Raw genomic sequence first — 23536 nt, forward strand, 5'->3', positions numbered from 1 at the left:
ATCTTTTCAGTAAACCAGTTCATCTCTGTTTCTCTTTCACGCACAGAGCCATCGTCTAAAGAGTGAAAGCCCCTCCCCTCCTCCCCTCCGCTACGCACACATTACAGAGAGCAGCCTCTCCTCTGACACACGCACTCACCAGATGTTTCCCAAAGCTTTAGGGAAGAACCCCCAGGTATGTGCGTGTGCGCGTGTGTTCATGTCAGCTTCGCACAATTGGCTTTTCTTGCGCATCTGCCGAGATTTATGACCACCATTTTTCTTACAGTGTCGCTTCCTCTTTTGAAATCCGATTGGGGCAAAGGATCAGGGATCGGAGAGGGAAGCAGGTTCTTCCACCCAAAACAGGTGACTCAGACTCACCCTGCTGAAAAGAGGGTTAAAAAAAAAAAACCTCCCTAATCCCTTGACACTCACACGCTTTTTTATCTATAGGCGCTTCACACGAAACCCATCTGCTTCTCATATCAATGCACTTGCCAACAACTGGGGTCTACTAGTCTGGCCTGCAGGGGTCAAGAGGACAACATGGAGTAATGAACTGAAACTGGCCGAAAGAAAGAGTCTGCTGTTGATCATTGTAGAAAAAGGGTTTTCATTATACAGTATTATGATGGAGGGAATGCAAAAGGGGGATATTAAAGACTCAGTAGAGCTCTTTGGGTGTGAGTAATGATCGGACAGAGTGCAGCGAGAGACAGATTTACTGTTCCCCTCAGGCCTCAAAGTGTTGAGGGTGCAAGCTGATACAGCAGAGCACCCACTAGGTTACATGCTGCGTTGGATAACATGCTAGGATGAGACCTATTGTATTTTTGATGGCTTTACATTACATCTAGATACATCTAGTGATGTATGGCTGTAATGTCCGTTTTGTGGTGATGACATTACTGTACTGTATATGAGAATATCGCTCCAATACATATCCACAAATCACAATAGAAGTATGGCGAGAGAAAGATCATTTTATTGTCTATAAAAGCTAATGTTTCTTCAGACCATATGGTATCTGTTATCTTAAATGGTATTTTGAAACCTGCAGAGGACCATATTCTCTGTGCTCTATTAAACTCTCAGTCCCAGTGGAATGGCAGCCACCCGTCCACTGTCGAAGTGAGGCTTGTACAGAAACGACCATAAATCATACTATATTCAATTATAATACTCTTTCATGAGTTAAGTTTGAAGCTTGAGCCATATTCTTCTTACTGTATATGCTGCAAAAAATGATATTGATTAGCCCTGCTATGAACAAAAGGACATATTCTGCAAAGAATGATATAACGCAAGCTATTTCATACACTCAAGTCCTATAATTATGTCATATAATTTGCAATATCAACCAAAAGGGATACAACACAAAACATATGTCTTGTGTAACCTCACAGGAAGAATCCTGTCTATATATTCTTATTGCATGTGACCGAGGTAAAAGCTAAAACATTGCTGCTTCTCTAAATGTGCTCTTTTGACACTCAATCAAAGGCAATATGGAAAAAAATGGACTGTTGTTCGAATAGAGTTAAACCTACTTCAGAGTCAGGGCTTTTTTTTATTCAGGTTTAAAGCTTCTCCAAATTCTTTCACAATCCGGGCTAATGTCCAAATGTTCTCCTCTCCTGCCTCACCTTCATTTCACTTGTTGCGCATGTGCTTTCTAGAGACTATTTCCATTCTTACCAGACTGAGTCTTTCAAAGGCCTCCCCCTTCCCCAGGATGCAGACAGATTTGGCAGGAGCTCTGTGATGCCGGGCCAAATGTAAGACCTGCCTTTCCCCTGGAGATGAACATCATAAATTTGACTATTGTCTTTATCGCCATAGGAGTGATCACAGGATGTTATTAGAAGTTCAGCCAGCTCGAGGCAAAACATCCCGGCCAACCGTCACATTGACCTATCAGGAATGGAAATAAAAGAGATGGAGAAACAGGGAGGAAGTGTTTTTATCAGACTCTTTCATTGCCACTGCAACAAATGTGGGAGCCACATTTTGAGTTTGCGCCAATGTACAGCTGTAGCAACTGCAGAGGTTAAACTTGTTTCCACATTCTTCATGGAGGAACTCAAAATCCTGATACTTTTTTTCTCTTTTCACTTTATTCTCTCTTTTAGCTGCTGAAAGAAGAAGGAAGAATCTGGCAACCAGATGACAAATAGAGTCGTTTTTTGTTTTATAGGTTGTCTTAGATTAACTTTATACATCTGAAACACACTAACTTATACATAAGATGGAATGGAAGCTTGCACTGCTTGTTACATCTGTCAAACCTTTTGTGATTGTTACAGCAGCACATTCAAGGGAAATTATTGTTACAATAATTTGAATCTAGCCGCTATTTATTCATTGACATTTTTTTTTTATATTGTATGTACAGAGAATGGCAAAAACAGTTCTTAATGATACACCGATGTAAAAAGGAAAATTGCACTGTGCTTACATCTAAATCATTTTTTACCACCATAGTACCATATTGTGGATAGTAAAAGACAATGAAGGATGGTCATAAAAAAACACAATGAAATAACAATATGTTTCTAATTTCTCCCAGGATGAAAAAGAAAATCCCCCGAAACAATAGCTTTATGGGAAGAATCCATATGTCACAGAGGCGGCGCACAAACATTAATTACACAACAGAAATAATAAACGTGCATTATGGGATATTATTACATTTGCATATGAGGAGAGAAAAAAAAACTCATTAGATATCACAGGCACTTGAACCCCTCCCCAGTTCATAATGGAGACATGTAAAACATCAGTTATTACAGCTTCTATATCAGTGTTGGACCTCCTCACACTCACACACACACACACACACACACCATTCTGCGGTGGAAAAAGAAACATCTGAAACAGACAGAGAGATAAACGAGGAGAAGAAAAGACAGCTAAAGTGAGCGTGGCCTGGTGGGTAACCTCCTGTTTGTACCGCAGACTCCGAGGAATATCTGTGATTACTCCATTGACTGAATCATCTGCGGGGTCAGGTCCTCCTATCTTCTCTCCCTCCTACTCCTCTGCTCTTCTCCCACTCAGTAGCCAAGTGGTTCATATGGCTGCCAAGACATATTCATAGACATATTGGAGCATCTAGTTACTGGCAGCGTTTACAGACACTTAAACACATGTCCACCCACACACACTAGAACATTGGGAGACCGACATCATAGTACTGTTTTCTACATCAATTTTATAATTAAGAACGCTCTACTTGTGAGACCCATAGACCCTTTACGGCAATAACTTTAGATTCCGACCTGTACTACCCATTGCATGGTTCATAGAAACCGTGAACTCTAACTTCTAGATGTACAAATTCAATGGATCTTTCAAATATGGCCTTGTTTGTAACTTCCTGTTCCTAATGTTTGTTAACATGCACTGACTGTAAGAGGCCAGGTAACAGTTGTATTTCCCGGGGATTTTATGATCATAATGTAAACCAGAAACCCGTTTTTTGAAATCCGGGAAGAGGGATTACAGAAACCTGATTTACAAAGCCAGATTTCTTGGCTATGTGTGCATGTAACCAGGTTTTACATGTGAGCATTTGCATGACAAGGACTTCACACAGAGAGACGAGCTGGGACAGCTGTGCAGAGGGAGAGATCATTACATGTGGAAATGCATTCGTAGTCAACATGATTGTTTCCTAAAACTGACACTAAGTAGCCTCTTGAAGTCGGTTTCTATGGCTAAACATTGATGGATTTGTAAAACAGAATCACATTCATCAAAAAGCATCATGTTGCATTACTAGAACAGTTAAAAAAAAGTATGCTAGGTTTAGGAATGATGTCAGGGGCAGGGAATACATCTGATTACTGACCTGCTGCATGTATACACAGATGCACAGTTACCAGGTTACTACAGGAACCAGGGTTTCTAAGGAAACCACATTTTACAGTTAGCTGTGTTACATGGTTTCCTAAGTGCATGTACGTGTGCTGAATGAATGACCCAAAAAACATGTTAAAAAACCAAGTCAGGGTTAATCAATAATCAATTTGACATCTTATCTCAACCTTAACTAAACCTAACTGTAACTCAAAAGGAACCTTTGTCTTAGGAAACATCCTCACATTGCAAAACATTTTCTCATTCTGACAACCAAAGCTTTTTCTTACAGGGATGGAAATACGACACACACACACACACACACACACACACACACACACACACACACACACACACACACACACACAGTATCAAACACGCTCGCACACCACTAATTATTGATTGAACCACAGAAAGGCCCCAAAATGGTTTTCTACCAATGGACATAATCATGAAAAGAAAACAAAATCAGCTCCATTGTACGGGGCAGATGGCTCTGAGGCCACCTACTGCAGTGCGCTGTGGTTCCCTCTGTAACCACGCTGATGAAATATTCAGCGAGGAACAACTCAGACACCTAAAGGTTTCGGTTACAGACGATTCTCTCAAGGCGAGGATGGCAAGGTCCCTGTTTCTTTATCTCGACATACATGACAACATAAACACACACAAAGGGGGGCCATTCATTTTTAATGAGGTACATTAATTAATAACCCAGACCCGACCCCACTCACACTACTGGTTTCCCTGGGTGGGCAGGACAGGGATTTAAAGCTGTTCCCTCCACTGAGAGAACGTTTGGTGACAATGTGAAGGAGAAGAAAGTGAGATAAAGCAGCCAGCAGAGGAGGGGAATCCAGGATTATCTTATTGAATACGAGAGGGGGTTGAAAGGAGTATACGCAGTCTGGGTGAGTGTCGTATCTGAAACCAAAGGGGACATTTCCCTGAACTGAGGTGGGGGTCATGCCCAAACCCCAAGCTCTGACTCTCACACAAGCTGCTTAACATCCACACTTTGTCACCACATGCAGACCCCAGCCAGCGCTCACACACACTTTACACGCAGAAGCTATGCTCGTCGAAGTGACCTGAAAAAACCAGCCTCATTCACACAAGTGATGTATCGACTAAGACCCCCGACAGCACGGGGAGGGGTGCAAAAACATGTCTCGTGCTCGGGGGTTATTATGTTTGGGACACACTGCTGTCACGATGGCCCAAACCAATTGCCTTCTGCCGCGGTGTCTGCTCTACTGAATCTTTCAGATGGATGGGTCAAATCTGCAGATCATGAGCCATAGAAATGGGGCTGGCGCCTGCGAAAGGGGAACAATCGATTGACGACAGGCACTTATGCACATAGTTAGATGACAGTAAAACATAGCAATTCATTTCTTTTTGACAGCTTAAAAGGATAATGGTTCGTATCATTAAAAACATCCTTTTTAAATATTAACATTTCCTATCAACATCTTTGTTTCTCAGCATGTTCATACAAAAAGAAGACACTTTGCCCACTTTGTATGTTTCCCTGTTAATGCTCTTTGGAATCAGTCCTAATCTCCCAAAAGTCCCTCCGTGTCACTGTCTCAAGAGTAGAACAGCCTCCCTTTCTCTGAGCCCTGCAGCCTGCTGAGCTTGGCGAGCTGAGAGGGCGACGGGGGTACGTCCTGTCTGTAGGGGCCCTTGGTCTGAGGAGCGGCCTGCATCGGGGCGGGGCCAGGGGCCTGAGTGTGTTCTCTGCTGTGGTCGTAGGCGATGCTACTGGGGGTCTCCTGCATGGAAGCAGGCCTGGACTTGGCTTCCTGCTCTCTGCGTCTCTGCTCCTGCCTCAGCAGCTCCTGAGTCTCTAAGAGGGCACGAGCATTGAAGTTGGACGTCCCCAGGTATCCGTTACGTGACCCCTGGCTGGAGGGGTGGCGAGGGTTCTCCTTGGATGGCTGGAAGCCCTCTTCTGGCATGGACACCTTGTCCCATGAGTCCTGGGACTCCGTGCTGGGGGCCTTATGGGGTGGCCTAAACACACAAAGGCAGGTAAAGAGGTTAATCGCACCGTTGAGTGAGTCACCTTAAACAGAACCTGGATCTAAAGTGACCGGAGGAGGCGCTCAGAAAAAGATTGCTTTCTTTCTGTAGCGGCCCCTGGGTCAGTGCTATTGAAGGGGAATTCAAAAGAAACTGCACTTCAGCAGAGAATGTGTCCATTGTCACATTTTGTGACATTAACAGGGGGATGTGGTGGTGGTGTTGAGTTAAAATACTACAGGCAACATGAGTGGAGCAAAGAGGGATCTGTTATAGTCAGCTGAATGATTACACTGAATCCTGTTATTTGAAGACGGAGACATGAAAGAGACAGGAAACAAACGCGGGGAAGCCTGAAACGCCATCAGCACTATTAGTTCCACGTCGTAAATAAACACAAATGTTAAAACCACGCTGAGAAAAATGGCTGCTTTCATCCATTTAACTATTTTTTGGAGATGCAGACGGGTGCACTTACAGCACAGAACGAGTAATGGCAGGCCTTCTACTCTCCTCCAGTCTGCCTGCCGGCCTCTACACTGACACAAGGGCCCAACATGCACACATATTGTCTCTAATAGAAAAAAAGAAACTTCCAAGTATGCCTTCTGCCACACATGCTCCCCTTTCTGGAAATTGGCCATGGAAAGCTGTCAATGGGACCCGCGGGGTCTTTGGACAAAGTGTTGAGTCTGCTCCTCCATTATTAGGATCCATTAGGGTAGAGACCTGTGACAGTGTCTTTTGCGTTAGAGGTGCTATGAGAAATCCCATTCACACCTCCCTGACCCGCAGTGTGCTTAAAAAGCTTTTGAGATCACAGCACACAATCCTGCAGAGGGAGGCAGGGGCCCGGCACGCTTTTAGGCCAAAAAGTCTGCATTTCTTATCTGACGAGGCTCATTCCTAGAGACTGACTGGAACAAAAAACAGAACAGGCTATTTTTTGGGGCCAAAATACTTTCCTGACAAAATAAAGTGTGATAAAATAAAATATTTCACTTTTATACTGGAAGTCACACCTCACAATGGATATAATAGAGAGCGATTCTACCTTGACCTTTGGTTTCTTTTTCTCTGTGCTTCAATGTTGAATGGGAAAGAGAAAACAGTTTACAGAACCAAAAGTAAAAAAACACCCGCTCCCCAGGTTGGTTAATAGCTGAACACCAAGGATATGTTTTCTACTTGTGTAGCATGTTTATGTAACTTTGGTGACTTCTGACTCAACCACAGTAGTCTCTTATTCAGTAATCAGAAAAAAGAAATCTAACGTTATAATAGTCAATTTAATGTCATTATAGTCTTTGACTTTAGGTACAAGCATACACGGCTGTCTTTCTACCACACAGTTAACTCATTTAGTATGAATGTAATCTATTGCTGAACCAAACTGACTATAATGACGTAGATATGTATGGCTGGACTGCCATTAAACCCCTTGGGTCAAGCCTAGATCCAGCTTAGGGATTTTAATAACGTACTTTTTTCTTCTTTCTTGCCAGTTAATTCAACACTCCCTTAGAAATATCTCCATGTGATTCCTCAAATCCAGTGTTACTCATGAGGACCTGTGTGGTCCACAATATCTAAGTGGAGGTGAAAAGATAAAGGACACGGCTCAAGGGTCAGTATCTGTAAGCTAAGGTCTATATTTATGCACCCAAAGACAATGTGCAGAGATGGCAAAAGTACACACATCCTTTACTCAAGTAGAAGTACAGATACTCATGTTTAAAAATACTCTGTTAAAAGTACTGACTAAACTTCTTTACTCAAGTAAAAGTAAAGTAGTATGGGCTTCGAAATGTACTTAAGTAGAAAGTACCCATAACTAGCAGCTGTTTTAAAGAGTACCTGACCTAGGGAGGTCAGCTAGCAATTACATTATTGTTCTATTCATATAAAGGGTTATATTAATAGAACAATAATGTAATTGTTAGCTAATGAATGTTTCCATGCTGAACAACGGCAACATGACAACGTTTTCATTGGTCCCTCTTCTTTAGAGAAGACCAGGAAGTGATGGATACACGGATCGTGTTCAAATCAATAGGCACGCAATGACTAAGTAATAATGATCACGCCACCAAACACAGATTCAAACTAAAGTAACGACACTTTTTTGAAAATGTAAGAAGTAGAAAGTACAGGTACTTGTGTTCAAAATGTAAGAAGTAAAAGTAAAAAGTCGTCCTGGAGTAAAGTACTGATACCAGAAAAATGTACTTAAGTACAGTAACGAAGTATTTGTACTCCACTACTTCCCACCTCTGCAAATGTGTATGCATTTATGTACCGTACTTTACAACACAAACACATTATCTGGTTCCGCTCCGTATGTGTGTGCACGCATGTAGAGCCTGTGTAAGTATGAGGGTAATTGGCGGAGGGGCAGATGTAGGGACAGACTGCGGAGAGAGCTCCACCACATGCTTCATATCTGGGTCTTTCTGTCTGGGCGAGCCGCCATGCATTTACACCCCGTCTTGGCTTACAAAGCGGCCAGCGCCGCTCAGGAGGGAGCCGCGTATTTAGAAACCCAGGACGCCTGTTGCACGAGGCAGCAATCTGCGTTTCCAGAATGACCCTTTCGGTTTTTAAAGTCGAAAAAGGGAGATTTAGGGGGAAAGTCTTCGGTGGCGATAAGAGCAGAACAGAAATGGCATTGTTCCACAGGAATGTAATCGTGATTGATGTGTCAGGGGAGTCAGTTCTCTTATCACCTCGACTCCTTTGCCAGAATATGTCACAAAGTAGATTAGTTACATCTACGGAGGGAGGGGATGGGAAAATACATCATGCCAAAGACTGGGGTAAATTTAGAAAGACAGAACATAACAAACAAAGTCAGGAAGTTGGCTTGCAGGAGAATTTGTGGCCGCCGTGTGTTTCTTTAAAACAGCTGGGAAGAATCAGAGTTTATGAGAAGGAGGAGAAAGCACACATACACATGCACGGACACAAAATGATTAGGGGAAAAAACCCAAATGCGTGCAATGGGCAGTGGAACAATTGTAGCTATATTGTGCAAATAAATTGTCTACAAACCTGGAATAATGTTTTCTTTACAACGCGTTAGCGGAGGAATGCAAAGAGCTGCATGGAAAGAGGGGAGAGCTACTGGCGGTTCACACAGGCCACATTTAAGAACCTTATCTTGAACACATTCATGTGTGTGTGTGTGTGTGTGTGTGTGTGTGTGTGTGTGTGTGTGTGTGTGTGTGTGTGTGTGTGTGTGTGTGTGTGTGAGAGAGCGTCTCTTTCAGGCTAATCAGTTGTTTTCTCTTTCCTCCTAACTCACTCGTTCCTCTCCCGGCCCCCTCTCGCCCTCCACTGCCTGTCACCGCTAATCCTGCTCCGACAACAAGCCTTCATTAGTGCTCTTCCAATACTCACATCCCAGACAGCCAGCTAAGCCTGGCCGTCATCAGATAACCATGGTTTCTCCTGGAAGCTCTTTAGGAGGAAGGTTTTTTTTTGTTTCTGCGGGAATGTCCCCTTTGGACTGAACGGCTGACTGCTCAGCTTCCTGTTTTGGAAGAGGAGGACAGGATGAAGGGGTTCCAAAGGAGAGGTGGTTGGAGTTAGAGGGAATTGTGGTTATTAATCTGGGGATGTGAGACTTTAGCTCTTTAATGAGGAACTGTGCCGAGACACAAGCTCTAGAAAGCTTTAGCCAGGGTCAAATGTCAAGCCTGAGCTCAAAGACGCTGTGAGATTATGAGCGGAATGCATATCAAAGACCATCCTCGCCTGGCTCTGTGGCCGGCCGGACCAACTTTCCCAAGAGAAGGAGCTCAGTGAGAGGGGAGGGCTGGAGGCAACTGTCGCATCACATGAGATGGCAGCAGATAACACCTATGAAGCGAATGCACAGATCCCTCTGGCTTATACAGACCACATTGATTAAGCGTCCACGTGGACCGCAAATCCATAGCCATAGACAGGAACATGTTTTAATCGACCTGCCGGTGACTGTTCAGAGACAGCACAGCTAAAAAAAAATATCTGTGCAGGGAGAGATACAATCACAAGAGAGCACAGTTACTCTGGCCAAGAAATTAAAAGACCACACACACACACACATATATACACAATTTAAGTGCCGTCTTTGTTTAAACTGGCAAAGAAGTAGAACTCAAATAAATCAGACTTCACTTTCAACATTTCACGATACAAAAAAACTCACATTGGATTGTTTTCAATGAGGGGATATTAAACAGGGAGAGGAAATGATGTGTAATTCATAACCGAACATCTCTGCGTCCCTTTATCAAAGTATAGAATTGAGGTCTTTGGTGACTTTCTTTCCAAAGATGTAGAACTCAAAATGCAGATATTCCACAAGAAAATGCTTTGCAATTGGAATTGACTTAAGTGAGCTTCAGAGGATTGGATGAGTCACATACGGAAACGCAGGGAATGCAAATGCCGATACTAAACTCTGCCTCACCGCCTCGAGATGTAAGATATGGTAAGCTTTATTGGCATGTCTTTGAAATATATGCAAAAGTATTAAAACAGGAAGATGAAGAAGATGAAGGGCAGCGGCTGTAGCTCTGAACTCATGTTGTGTCGGCAGAGAAAGGTTGCTAAGAAAATAATTCCACTCATTTCACCACTTCCACAGGGTCAACATTGACTTAATGAAAGTGGATATCAGTCAAATAACTCCAAGCGATCACATTAAATGATTTCATTCAAAGAGTTGTGCTAAGAGTCATTCAAATGTCTGTAGGAGGCTTTGTGATTGACTTTGTAATCAAAGAAAGTGTAGAGAAAAAAGGGTAAAGGCACAAAAATGAGGGAAAGAAATTGATACAAATCTGAAAAGTCAAAAGGGCAGTAGGAATGTGATAAGCCTCAGAAAGGAGGGACGGATGGAATAAAGAAGGGAGAGGAGGTCTCACCGTGGCAGGGAGCTGAACTGTCTCCGTGCTTGTTGGAAATCATCTTCTTGCGGCTGCTGCGAGTCAACGTTTACTGAATGGCGTCCGCTCAGTGGTTCCGTCCCATTGCTCGACTGTAAAATCCACACAATGAAAAGATAGAGTTACTATAACATCTGGGCCGACATTTCTGTCTTTGGACACACATCTGGTAAAAGATAACACACTCAAACACAAAAACACTTAGATGATGGAATATGTTTCCCTTAGCACAGCAGTTGGTGTGTCAGTGTGATGCCTCCTGTGTGTTAGGCAACACTCAGGGAACAGGTAGTTAGGAGGTGTGATTCCATGATGAAAATGACACTGCACAATGCACCTGTGATATTAATTACGTATCCTTGGTTGACTTACTAGAATGCCAGGCAGTTTGCACGAACATTTTTAATTCAGAAGAGACTTACAAAAGTGACAGCAGTATGACATTTAATAACAATACCGTGCAGATAATAAAGGACTCTTTTTTTTTTCTGGAATGTCTACAAATGAAAGGGACTGTTGTCCCATTTGTCATAACAGCAACAAATACTGTGTTGTGAGAGAATGTCATGATGATTGACTTAAAAATACAGATGATTATAGCTTGTTGGTTCCAATATTCAAAAAGAGTATGTCCAGAAACAGCGGTAGGATTCTTCTTGTTAGTAGACATATCATACAAGTCTCAGGTGTAGTCAAATAAATGTATTATTAAAAAAAAAATGGCTGAAAAAACATTTACAATTTCTACATAAATAATGACTTTGGAGCTAAATACATGTTCCTTGTAGGATTTAAAATGAAAGTGTTGTTACTGTACATTACACTAAAGATCAGTGCTGATTACATGATATGAAATGTAATCTGATAGTGTAATATTGTGCTAAATGTGTGCAGTGTATTTCTGAAGTAGTAGTAAGCACTAGCATGCTGAAGACATTAAATATAGATGAGTTTCCCCGGTATCTGCTTCATTTCACAGCTTTGCGTGTGACTTGACTACACACCACTAACCTGTACCGTGTGTGTGTGTGTGTTTGTTGTCTGATCGTCTGTGTGGTTGACATGGCGATATCATCTCCCTCAACACTAGCGCACTGCTAACGAGCCGGCTGATGAAAGAACACGACAAGCCAATTAAACAGAGGAGAGCTGAGGAGCTGTGGCCTGACCGAGTGTCACTTTTCATAAGGCTCGGACGCTAATGTGGTAGGCAGGTGAGGGTGTGGATTCTGAGATTTAAATTGGAACAGAGCACTTACAGAATAAGTGTTTTTCTTTTGTCCGGGATGACACTTTTAGAGATTCTTAAAAGTGTTTGCGTTTGGGAGTGGTTGGAAGAAGACAGGTTGTCGTAGTACATGACAGAACAGATTGATGGGGTAAAGGTATGTTTGCGATAGACAGCAAAAATGTCTTGGAAACATCTTGTATTCTTGAAATGGCTGCTTTCCTCCTCACTTGGACAGCTGCAATAACAGCGCAATTACATTTCACTCAGCGTTAATAACAATTCCTTTCTCAAGACGTCCAATTCCTTAAAAATAACAGTATTCCACGTGGGTGAAGTGAATTGGACTCATGTGTTTCGGGTTTCACTGTAACAACACGTTCCGCCGGCTCAGAAAGTGCAGAGCACATAAACGAATATCAGATGAACAGTGAGGTAAAAGGAGAAATTATTTAACTGCGGCCCAATGTGGTGGTGAGAAAATAATTAGTCACGCACACTAAAAGTTTTTAATGGGATTTGAAGGGGAAGTGGCGAGGAATCCGGAGGTGCTTGACACTTCGGTTTAAAACTGAAGGGTTGAGGTGTATGACGCCATGCCAAGAGAAATGCATGAGAAATAGCCAGGAGAGAAAATCAGTCAGTGTAATGGCATTATCAGGGAAGGAGAATCAGATTATTCCACGTTAGGCCCTGGAATACAATGCCATATAAAACATGACATTTGTTGAAATCGAATCAAAGAGACGTCCGTGTTCGTTTCTATCCAATAATGTGAAAAATGATGTCAATACAGCACGCTTTTATCCCTCTCCCTTTCTTGGTGGTGTGACAGACAAAGGAGGGAGGAAGAAAAAAAAGAAATCTCCACCTGTTCAAACATGAGAGCGTTCACAGACGGTGAGTCGGGGGGGGGACATAATTATGAAAATTATTTGCAGCTATCAAAAATCAGAGTCCAGGAAAGCAGCTGGGAAGGCGTTGAGCTTTAAGAGTTCCAAGGTGTAATATTTCTTGGTTCAGTCTTGGTCACAGACCTTTCAGATTTCAAAAGCCGCTTGCTGAGATGGGTCAGCTCTAACATGTGGCTTTTCCGCCTACGCTCCTCATGATGCTCTGTTTGTAGCCCTGCACATAGGGAACCGTTTTAAGAGAAGCCCTGCTGTACACAAACAGACACATGGAACACATTTAAGTTGCTAATGGGCAGAGAACAAGAAGAAAGTGAGAAAATAGTGAAACACCCCATCCTGACAAAAGCACAGTTGGATAATGATTCACTGTTAAAGTCCATGACCCAATTCTGCCAATTTATTAAAAGCAAAACCAAGTCCATTTGTGGTCGCCGGGGTGTGTAGCTCCAGGGCGTAGTATCCATCTGAGAGCAAGCAGTGTGGTGTGCCGTCTCCCACTGGCTGGCCCAGGAAACCATGGTGAATGGAAGCGGTGGCTATCTCCATATCAGTTAAGGACTCGACAGCATGCACAAATGGCAGAACAAAATGTTGGAGTCTTATCTTTTATTGTGAAGATATCTGTGTGGGGTAATAATACTGAAATGCATTATTATGTCGACACAAGAGAAGTGTAATCACTTTGTTCTTAGTCTTATCTGTGAACACACACACACACAGTTTGATATCAAAGTATATGGAGTGCAATATAAAGTGGGTGGGCCTGCATACATCTATGCACATTCACACTGAGTGATGATCAGATGTGTTTGGAACAAGGCAACAATATTGCATTTGCCATAAAGAAATTCATGTCATACCCACAGACAAGCTAAAGGACTCTAAGATTGTGAGTTGTTGTTCAAGTACGTTGGCAAGTCCTGTTGCTTATGGTTGTTGTAATCACAACATCAGTAAATCATGCTTGCTACATGCATTACATTGAACAGCAATATCCATAATTCAGCTATGCATGTTGGGTTAGCGAGCAGTCTTGGAAGAAGCTCAACAAAAGATCGATCCAAATCACCATAATTGACATAAAAATATACAGTCAGGTTACTTTTGGGGATTGAGATAGTAGCAATAGTACCATGACATAGTCCATGTGTCCAATCTTAAGGAGAGGGAGAATCGTCTCATCACTACACAAAGAAGCATCGCAGTTACAATCAAGAGTGGCTAAAGGATTTCCCTGCTGCTTTTTACAGTATGTTACGCTCCTCTTTTGCAAAGTCAGTGTGATCAAACTGTGAAAAACAGCATGTAGAGTCGACTGGCATTTGCTATGTAACAAAATGTGTGAGAAAGAGATTTTTTGAATCCTCTAGGACCTAAAAAAACGCTCCACCATAAATGATGTGACTACTTACAGTACTACTCACACTGCTGTTGTCTTAACTCTAGCCTTTAGCCCATGTGAAGTCAACAGAACTGAGCGATACCCAGTCAAACGCGCAGAAACCCAAGATTGTGCAAACACAACAGATGTTTAGAGGCGCATGTATCCTGGTAGCAGTAGATAGAAGGATAATAACATCAAAATCATTTCCATAAATAAGGGAGCCATAGGCTGCTGTTGGTGTGTTTGATCCAAGGTACCAGCATGGCGCTCACATGATGTGTGTGGTCATGCTCATTGGCGCTCCAAGCCAACAGCACAAATTGATTTTATTGCCGCAGACAGAGAGCGAGAGAGAAAAAGGCAACTCTTTGGAAAACACATCGTGCTTTATGATGAACATCTGGAAATCCCCTCCCACAGAGCAGCGGAGAGGGAGGGAGGGAGGGAGAGAAAACATGCCAGCTCTAATTGTGTGCGTTGGCTTGGGGGCTTCATGATGGACAGGGCTTCTCGTGCCCTGGTCATTATTCCATTAAGGAGTAGCCGGGGGTTCGAGGACTGACCCAAGCATTGTCATCACAGGCGTTCACAGCAGACATACCTGAGCGCGGTCTCAAACACCCCGGAGACAAGCCAGGGGTCAACCCAGAGAGGGAGCCTCGCACCTCACGCTGCTCCATGGGCTCCCTTGCAATCTGTTCCTCATTTCCATGATCATTATAATGTACTTTTGCTGTTTGTCCTCCAAATGTGAAAGATTTTTAAAGAGGTGATATATAACAGCTGTCTGCGCAGAGGAAGATATTTGGTAATAGTGAGTAATGACGAACAAATGAAATACCACTGAGTATCTGCAGTATTAACTTGCACTATGGCCTTTTCATGCTCACAATGTACGGATTAAAGGACTGGCAACATTCTAACTAATGTTCACAAAAAAAGATAGTCTGGTCCGTTTGTTCAGCAAAGTATATTACAGCAGTATCAAAACTATAGCTTTAGCCACAACAAATGGTGATCTACATTTTCATAACATCTGGGTAAACTCTGTCTGAAGGTCCAGCCGCTACTAAATAGACCTTGAGGTGAGATTGCTGTGTCTTACTTACTTTAAATCATCATTTTTGGATAACTGAGGGAGAAAAGTGTTTGTTTTTATAGAAATATACGGCAGGAATATAACAACCTGGCCATGCCTCTAGATGCTAGCAGCTGCTCCTGTTCTGGCATGCAGATCTGTGTGGAAGCCATTATGTTGTAACCTTGAGTACTCAGGGACAACTTGCTTCAAAGTGTAGCTTTGCAGACTCTGATTTGGTGCGCATTTAACTTTCTTCTTGGGCAGCTTGCCTTCTCATGGTTACATTCAATGAAGGCTTGGAGTGGAGGTCACAGAGGTTTCACTTTCATCATTGCGGACAAAATATAGCAATGACAGTGTGCAAAATCATTTAAAAAAAAAAGAGAGATATTTCAATTTCGGGAGAAAAGGTAGCCTTTATAGGTCAGCACAGAACACAGTCACAAGGTTGTGTTTTTCAGTGTGGGTCAGGCTGATATATGGAAGCTGCGAGTGAAGGATGTAAGTGTATTTGACCTTCCAGCCCTGCGTGTGTCTGTACATCTTTGAAAGCTTTTTTGTCCTTTTTCCAAAATGGCCAAAATATGTTTTTTCTTCTACAGTTCTCCTGGTTTTCATTTCAAATCTTTGGCCCCTCTCACTCAAATAAAGCATCCTGCTTTTTGGATGACACTAAGACAGGATTTCTCTCGAGTTCTACTAATCGGTGTCAACCCATAGCATGGGCACGCCAGTATCTTCGCTAACAAGCCCTGCCTTTGTGCATCCTTGTCCACAGGACTATAATAACATGAAAGAGGACTAATAAAATCGACTTCAATACTCCAGGGCTGGCCCTATATCTTATTACCAGTGGAGTAGAGCGGGTAACTCAACAATGTCAACAATCACAAGCAATTAGGAGCTCAGAAGCTCAGAGAGACACACTGAGACTGCTTAGTGCTGAACAAACAGTTAGCATCCCACTTTGTAAGCCAGAATGGAAAGAGAACGATTAAGAGAAAAGTGTGGAGAGATGTCGGCTTTCAGTGATTTTACACCATCAATAGGACTAACACTGACTGAAATCCAAAGCAAACAAAGTCTGCCTTTTTCTCTATAAACGTGGTGGGAAGTGTGCTGCTTTGTCTACCAAACGCATTCAGACAAAAGGAAAAACAGCTAAAGATCACTGCCACATTAGAACTCCACTCCAAACCAATTTCACTGACATCGATAATTGGATGCCAAATATTTTAACTTTCAAGGTCTGACATTCTGACCTATCATTTAGAAAATAGCTCTGCCTGGTGTAACAATTAGCCCTCTTTCCTTTACCACCAGGTCAGAAAGGTCACAGAACAGAAAAAGAAATGTCTGTCTCAAAGCATTAAATCACAAAAAGATATACAAAATATTTGACCTCGAACTTGTTCCTGCTTTGGCTCAGTTTTGTTTGGTTATAGTTGAACATAAGGAGGACATATGACCTTAAATAAAGTGTCAACCAATGAGTTATGTCTCTAACAAAGTTAGAAGAGGGAGTAAAGTAAATATTGTTCCAGTATGTTAAGATAATCGGTGACATTATAGGGTGTGTGGAAAGATGAAAGTGTTTCTTTTTTACTTAAACTCTGGGTGCAGTTGCACAGCAGGATGGAATCAGGACTGAAGGAATTAACAAAGGAATTAACTTATTACATTTTTCCAATTATGAGGATTAAATCCCATTGTTGGTACAGATCAATCAGGAGAAAAAACTTTTAATTTAAATTTAAAAAATGGCTAATTTAAAAATCCCTTTAATCAAGACTAATGGAAATGAATAGTGTTGCTCACGGTCTTCAATTTTTTTCTCCCCTTACTTTGCCTTAAGTCCTAAAAATTCATTTATCATCGAACGTTTCCCATTTTCATCTTCTCCTTCTTGCCGTACTGCAAGTGTGTCATATTTCCTCGACAGTGAAGTCAGATGTGAGTAATGAGCAATTAGATCTAGGCCAAAGGTCAGACCCGGGAATTAGAAAAAAGTCAAATATACTGTATTTGGCAGAAGCTGGGACTGAAGCTGAAGGTTTTAGTGACATCATTTGGCAGTGGTACAACACTGACGGTCCAAAAAGATGACAGTGTAAGATAATTGAGGCACTTCATGAAACTATTGACAGTTAATGTCGTGCCGGGGCTTCGTACTGTGAAACATCAACTTGAATTCCTTTCCCAAGTCATATTGTTATAATTTCAACATGGCATGCTGGGATTTATCACCCTACTTAATTGCAACGTGCAAATATTTAAAACAACATGTCTTCTTCAAGTATGATTGCTTGGAACAATTCATATGGATGCTCAGTGGGTTTTTGATTTGGTACCTCTGTTGGGAAAAATAAAATGTAATGTAAAATTTTGTATCTATTGTTTATTATTACACTTCTAATCTTTAAGAGGGACTACCAATATCGATATGTTCTGTTTGTAACATTGAATTATCTCCAAACAATGAAATGATCATGCTGTTTAACAGAGAAAGCAAACTCTTATCAAAGTAAAGTAATGTCACACGTAGATAGTCAAAGAAATACGATTCAGAATTAAACAATTTGAGTCAATAAATCCAGCTGGTGGAGATAATCTGAGTCCAGCAGAGTCGGGGGAGACACTCTAAGAGCTCTGGGTTTAAGGCAGTCTATGGTTTAAGGGTGTTTTGGAGAATGTGTATCTGGGTGTGTGCAGCTCAGTGCCACGCCAGTGGAGTGCAGATTCTATGGAACACTCACCCAGGACTGGTTGAAGCTGTAGGTGTGCCTGTGGTCGTCCACATCGTCCTCGTGCCTGGAATGCTGGAACTCGTTCCTCAGCCTCAGTATCCGGTCGTGATTACTGGGAGCCATCTGGCTGCTGTGAGGGGGGGGAAGAAGAGGTGAGATAGTTGGACTAGATCAGGGGTTTCCAAACTTTTTTCACCGAGGGCCACATACAGAAAAATATGCGAAGGGCTGGGCCACTCACTAGAGGTGAGGTACATAGCCTCATCAATTCAGTTATAAGTCAGCAAAATCAAATGAAGGTAAATGATGCTTGATACTTGAAAATGCCTTAAGAAAAAAACAGCCTGCATCACAGCTCTCCATAGGGTTTCATTTCTTTTGTTACAAAAAGTGTTCATCCCTTAAAACAGAAGCCTCAGATTGCTCATAATAAGAGGACACATGGCTTTTTTGTTATCAACTTAGATTTGTTAGAAAACATTTCCAACTTTAATTGACTGAATTTATTTGAAAAGATTAACACATGAATACTACTGTGTAATATATTTGTACATATATATTTATGAAGTACAATATAAGATGAGCACAAGTTTCATTTGTGGGCCATATTCCATTATACTTTTTGAATTTGCTGAGGGCCTATTCAAAATGGTACGCGGGCCGCATTTGGCCCCCGCGCCGTAGTTTGGACACCCCTGGACTAGATGTTTCACAGCATGCTTAGCGGTTATCACCCTCACAAAGAAATATACCTGACACATTACTCTGCTTTTCTTGGTGCTTTATCATATCTGAATAATTCACTTGACCACCTTAACACCCCTGTAAATTGTCTTGAGGATCCCTTGATCTGACAGTCGATTCCCTTTTGCATACCTATCTGACATCTCTATGTGCTTTTTCTTCCCCTCCTCCCTTCTTCCAGCCTTTGCTCCTGAACATCCCTGTAGCTGAAAGTGTCCCTCGTGCACGATTGTGAGTGATCCATGTCCCTTTTAGACTGCAGGAGAATGTTGGCCTTTTATGGTACGTAGTCATTAAACACTGTGGAAAAGCCTCATTTACATCCCCTTCATTAAAGGCCTTTGAGGGGCCTGTCAATAGGAATCAATAGCCTTCCTTCAGCTTAACCAGGCTCTCCTTTTATCTACAGCTACAGAGGCAGCACATGACAAAATGCATAATTATGGCTAGCTAGCTTGATAATAGGCCTGTAGTTATGCATACCACAAGGATGAGAGTGACCAAAGGTTAGGAATTTGTGTTGGGGGGGGATGGGAGCTCTGGGATGTAGGGAATGCGATGGATAGGTTGAATGAAGGAAAGGGAGATAAAAGTAGAAGAGTGTTCTCTGGGTTGGCGCTGAGTGAAAAAGGGAAAGGTTAATCAAGAGCATGTGAGAGAAGGGGAAGAAAAGGAAGTGAGCCAAGACCTGCTACCCTGTCATTCTGCGTGTCCTCCTGAGGAGCACTTACAGGTGGCACGCCAGCCGTGGGAGTGATTGCTTATTTGGGCCCAGAGGATTCTGGGTGCAATTATGGTGATAATTGCAGATTAGAATGAGCACATCCTTCCGATGATAATGGGCACTAGGACATGCTGCCAATCAAGCTTCATTAAAAGCACAATAAATAGCAGCTCATAAAGGATGAACGGATCTTCTGTGCATGCCCCTGAGTAGCACTTGGCGAGACACGGTTATCATGTTATTCGTACTGCCTGATCAAAATCAATTGTATTAGTTATAGTCCATTTGATTCCTACAGCTTTATGTGTGTTGGAGAGCAGCGAGCGTACATTAAAGCCTTTTATGTGGATGTGGCCAATTAAGTGGCTCATTGGGCTGTGAGGTGGCTTATACTTGTGGGGTGATGGTGAAGCCCTTCTATTTATGTTCATTACAAAATCGATGTTGCTTTTATATTGGCATGTGGTTTCTTAAATAGCATATGCGATGTTAGAGAAATGTAATGACTTAATTGAATTCTTCAAACTACAGAGCCACTTACATGTATGGCACATACTAACAGAATGATAAAAGTTTCTGTATGGCTACTATTGCAATTAACTCCATATGTACATTGAGTCCGTTAAAATTCATAACATGAATTAACACGGAATCATTCCAGATTTCCCCAATGGCATAGAAAGTGTGCAGTGTACATACAGCATGTACTTGAGAAGAAAATGAAAAGACACATCTGCATTTCTGAATTAATGTTCTTAACATTTCCCAAAGATATGCCTGCTAATACATCTTATATGCTGGAAATAGAGTTTGACAAGACTTATTGGATGGGAAAAGACCAAACATAGATCTGGGAAGTCCAATACATGCAATTAGTTTAATCCCTGAGGCTGGTCAAAGAGAAGACTGGGCTGACTCCAAACAAACAGCATCGTAAATTGTTCTCTTTGACCCTCTAGGGAGGGTCAGTGCTAGCATCAGCATCTCATACATGCACCACTGGGCGAGAGGAAGCAGAGGGGGCAGTGGGAACCAGCTGGGGATCCAGAAAAAGGAGCCACAAAACAGGCAATAAAAAAAGACTGCTCGAGTCCATATACACATGCTACATAAAAGGACCTATTGCCCTTCTCTCACCCACTAGAGCATTCATCTAAGCAAGAGCCTGTATATTACTAAATTTCAGCTCCAGTGTGTGATGGATGGAGTGCTTTGGGAGTGAAATGGGAGAAGATCAGCGAAGACAAGATCTCCGGCAAATCAAAGAACTAACAGCAAGGCACTTTAATATATTTTTCAAAGTACTACAAATGAAAATTGCATCGCGTAGGGACTGGGAATGGGGGCGGGATTTAACGAAGGCTGAATTTGTCATGGCAGTTCAAAGAAGGCCTGTGCAATATCTAGATTATCTGCAGGGGCTTCTCATCTTCGTCCTCCATCCTCCATGGGGGTACCAAGTTGATGGGTTTCTTGGAAAGCAATCCATGGCATTCTCCAGTGTAAATATATTTTAAAAAAAAGGCTGGAAAGCTAAACAGTGGGGAAGAGCGGGAATGGAGCACGAAGAGCCACCAGTATCACTGTAACAGCTGGTAGCAGGCCTGTCTCCATATATAAAGAAGATGGATTCAGCCGCCTTCCCTGAGAACTCCCTAATGCTCGGGCACCTCAACGTGTAATTAGTCAGCATGATCGTTGCAGATGCATCAGGTTTCCCTGCTTATGTATTCCCCTGTGAATGCATCAACGACTGTAATGAACCTGCAGAAAACAATCTGTGAGAAAAAGATTGTTGGGTGAGGTGGCACTTTGCGGCAGTAGACCACCTCAGCAATTAGGATGAATATGTCACCCCAGCCAGCAATAGATGGGTGTTTGGGAATATGAACGAGCTGCTCATCGGTTTGCTATAAGCCACATGTTTGTGCATAAGGGGGAAAGGTCACAGGTTGTGTGAGTGTACTCAGGGGTACAGGCAGGCTGTCTGCATCATGATCGTATGAGTCCCAGAGCTGTTTTCGGAAGATGGGATTCCGCCCATGAAGTATTTTTAAAAAGCAGATTAAATATCCATACGCCACAGCCCTTTCACAATTAACATCTTCATTCTTTACTGTATAATGAGACGCGAGATTCATCTGAGTGTTCACAAGCTAAAATATCAGCATGAGGCCTCTCCCAAATGCATGAAAACTTAGCCCTGCAACACATGGATGAAGAAAGAGAGGCACAAAGAAGCCGATGCACATTCTCCCTCTGCCAGTCTATCTTCTCCTCACTTCACACGCGCTTGTATTCTGTAAAGTCACACCGCTGCTGTATTTATAGCTTGGCTGATAGCGTATTCTGAAGGCTTATTTAGAGAGGTGAACTTGTGAAATAACAGGCAGGTCAAACAAAATGGATTCAGGTCCATCTGAACAACAAAACCCTCTACTGATCACTTCCTCCTGCTGCTAATCCTCTCCCTTATTAGGCAAACATTAAGAAAGGGTAGAGAAATGCCAAGAAACACTTCATTCACAACACATACCAATTCATACTGGAGCAAATGTGTTAGTGCTTTTGTTTAATGAACCAATACAAGAGTCTATTTGCATGTGTGACCCCCATCCCACCTGTGTTTTCCAACCTGACTGGTTGACAGGGGTCATGAGCCCTCTAAAGCTGCAGTTGGGGGTATGCGATGGCCTGTCTGTGTAATAGTCATCCTTTGATCCAGGAGGATTTGGCAGATGTCTCACACGCCACAAGGCTTAGGCCAAGGATGCAAACTATGACACAGCCCAGCCCCCCCCCTTCTTGCTTCTGTTGGTGGATCAAAGCTGCGCGGAGTCTCGGCATGCTCTATAAACACTGCCACTGGCTAATAAAGGAGTAATCCAATAACTGAGAGTGTAACATGGGTCATGTGAGCATACCTGAGGTCAAGGGCCAGTGCCAGCCAATCAGAATGGCAGAACGGAGTGTTATAATCCTCGGGGTACAATTTCAACAGAAGTTTGACGGGAGTTCCGAGAATTGCCACAGACTTATTCATCTCCTAGTTAAGGGAAAAAGGCTGCACTTTTGGGGCGTTGGTGTGCCTTCAAAATCAGACAGTCTGTTATTTCTTATCTGATCAATGCTGATTGAAATTCTATCAGATAATCTGGTTTCTTGCTCTGGCCCTAGTATCTCCACGCAGCAGATGATGGGGCAGGCTTCTTAACTTTGAGCCCGTTGGCAATCTTATATCAAGTCAAAGGCTTAGCTCATATTTATTCTATCGCCCCATGGACTTTCATTTATTTCAAAGACAGAAAGATGAGGCATTTTGGGGAAGATGGACAGCCTTTGGGACCTACCGCGATGATAGAAGAGATTAGATCTGCATTACCGCTGGTCATTTTCGAAGGGGAAAGGGACAAAGATAAAGTTCTTCAGAGGAATCAGCATATATCGGCCAATCTGCCATGATCCACGCCATCAAACGGAAGCATTTGAAGCATATAGCCCTCTCTCGGTCTGTCTTTTCCTCTCCACTTTCCTCTCCTTCCCATCTTCATAACAATATCCTCCAGTTCTCCTCTTGCCTCATCTTTCTCCTTTCTTTATTTCTTTACTTCCCGTATGTTTTATCTCTGAATGCCTCAATACTTCTCTTTGGTTACAGGGATAGGTCATGAATTCCCTTCTGTCCCCCTCATCCTCTCTCACTAGCCTGGTAAGTGACAGCTGCAGGCTGGACAAAGGCCTGATAATACCCTGGATTTGTCAGGCTCTGACTTCACCCATGTCCTCCTGTGACTGATGCACTGACAGTGGCGCCTTGCCAGCTAAAAATCCCATTGCTAGGTGGGGGCTGTTGCCGTTGTTCAACTGAGTGTGGATGTCTGTATGTGTATCCATGGTTTCTTTCAGACT

At 42.5% G+C, this 23536-nt stretch overlaps 1 protein-coding gene across 1 annotated transcript in view; it reads right to left on the reverse strand.

Moving 5' to 3' along the window:
* Positions 1–1975: 1975 nt before the first annotated feature.
* The window catches only part of LOC104966303 (partitioning defective 3 homolog), a 198068-nt gene continuing 176507 nt past the window's right edge, over positions 1976–23536 (reverse strand). The window contains exons 19-21 of the mRNA XM_010795490.1: positions 18169–18289; positions 10785–10897; positions 1976–5862 (exon numbers count right to left, since the gene is read on the reverse strand). Coding sequence (XP_010793792.1) covers positions 5436–5862; positions 10785–10897; positions 18169–18289 — 661 coding nt within the window. The 3' untranslated portion in view covers positions 1976–5435. The remainder of the gene's footprint in view (positions 5863–10784; positions 10898–18168; positions 18290–23536) is intronic.

Source organism: Notothenia coriiceps, unplaced genomic scaffold (assembly GCF_000735185.1).
Source record: "Notothenia coriiceps isolate Sejong01 unplaced genomic scaffold, NC01 NC01_scaffold00037246, whole genome shotgun sequence".
NCBI classification, from domain to species: Eukaryota; Metazoa; Chordata; class Actinopteri; order Perciformes; family Nototheniidae; genus Notothenia; species Notothenia coriiceps.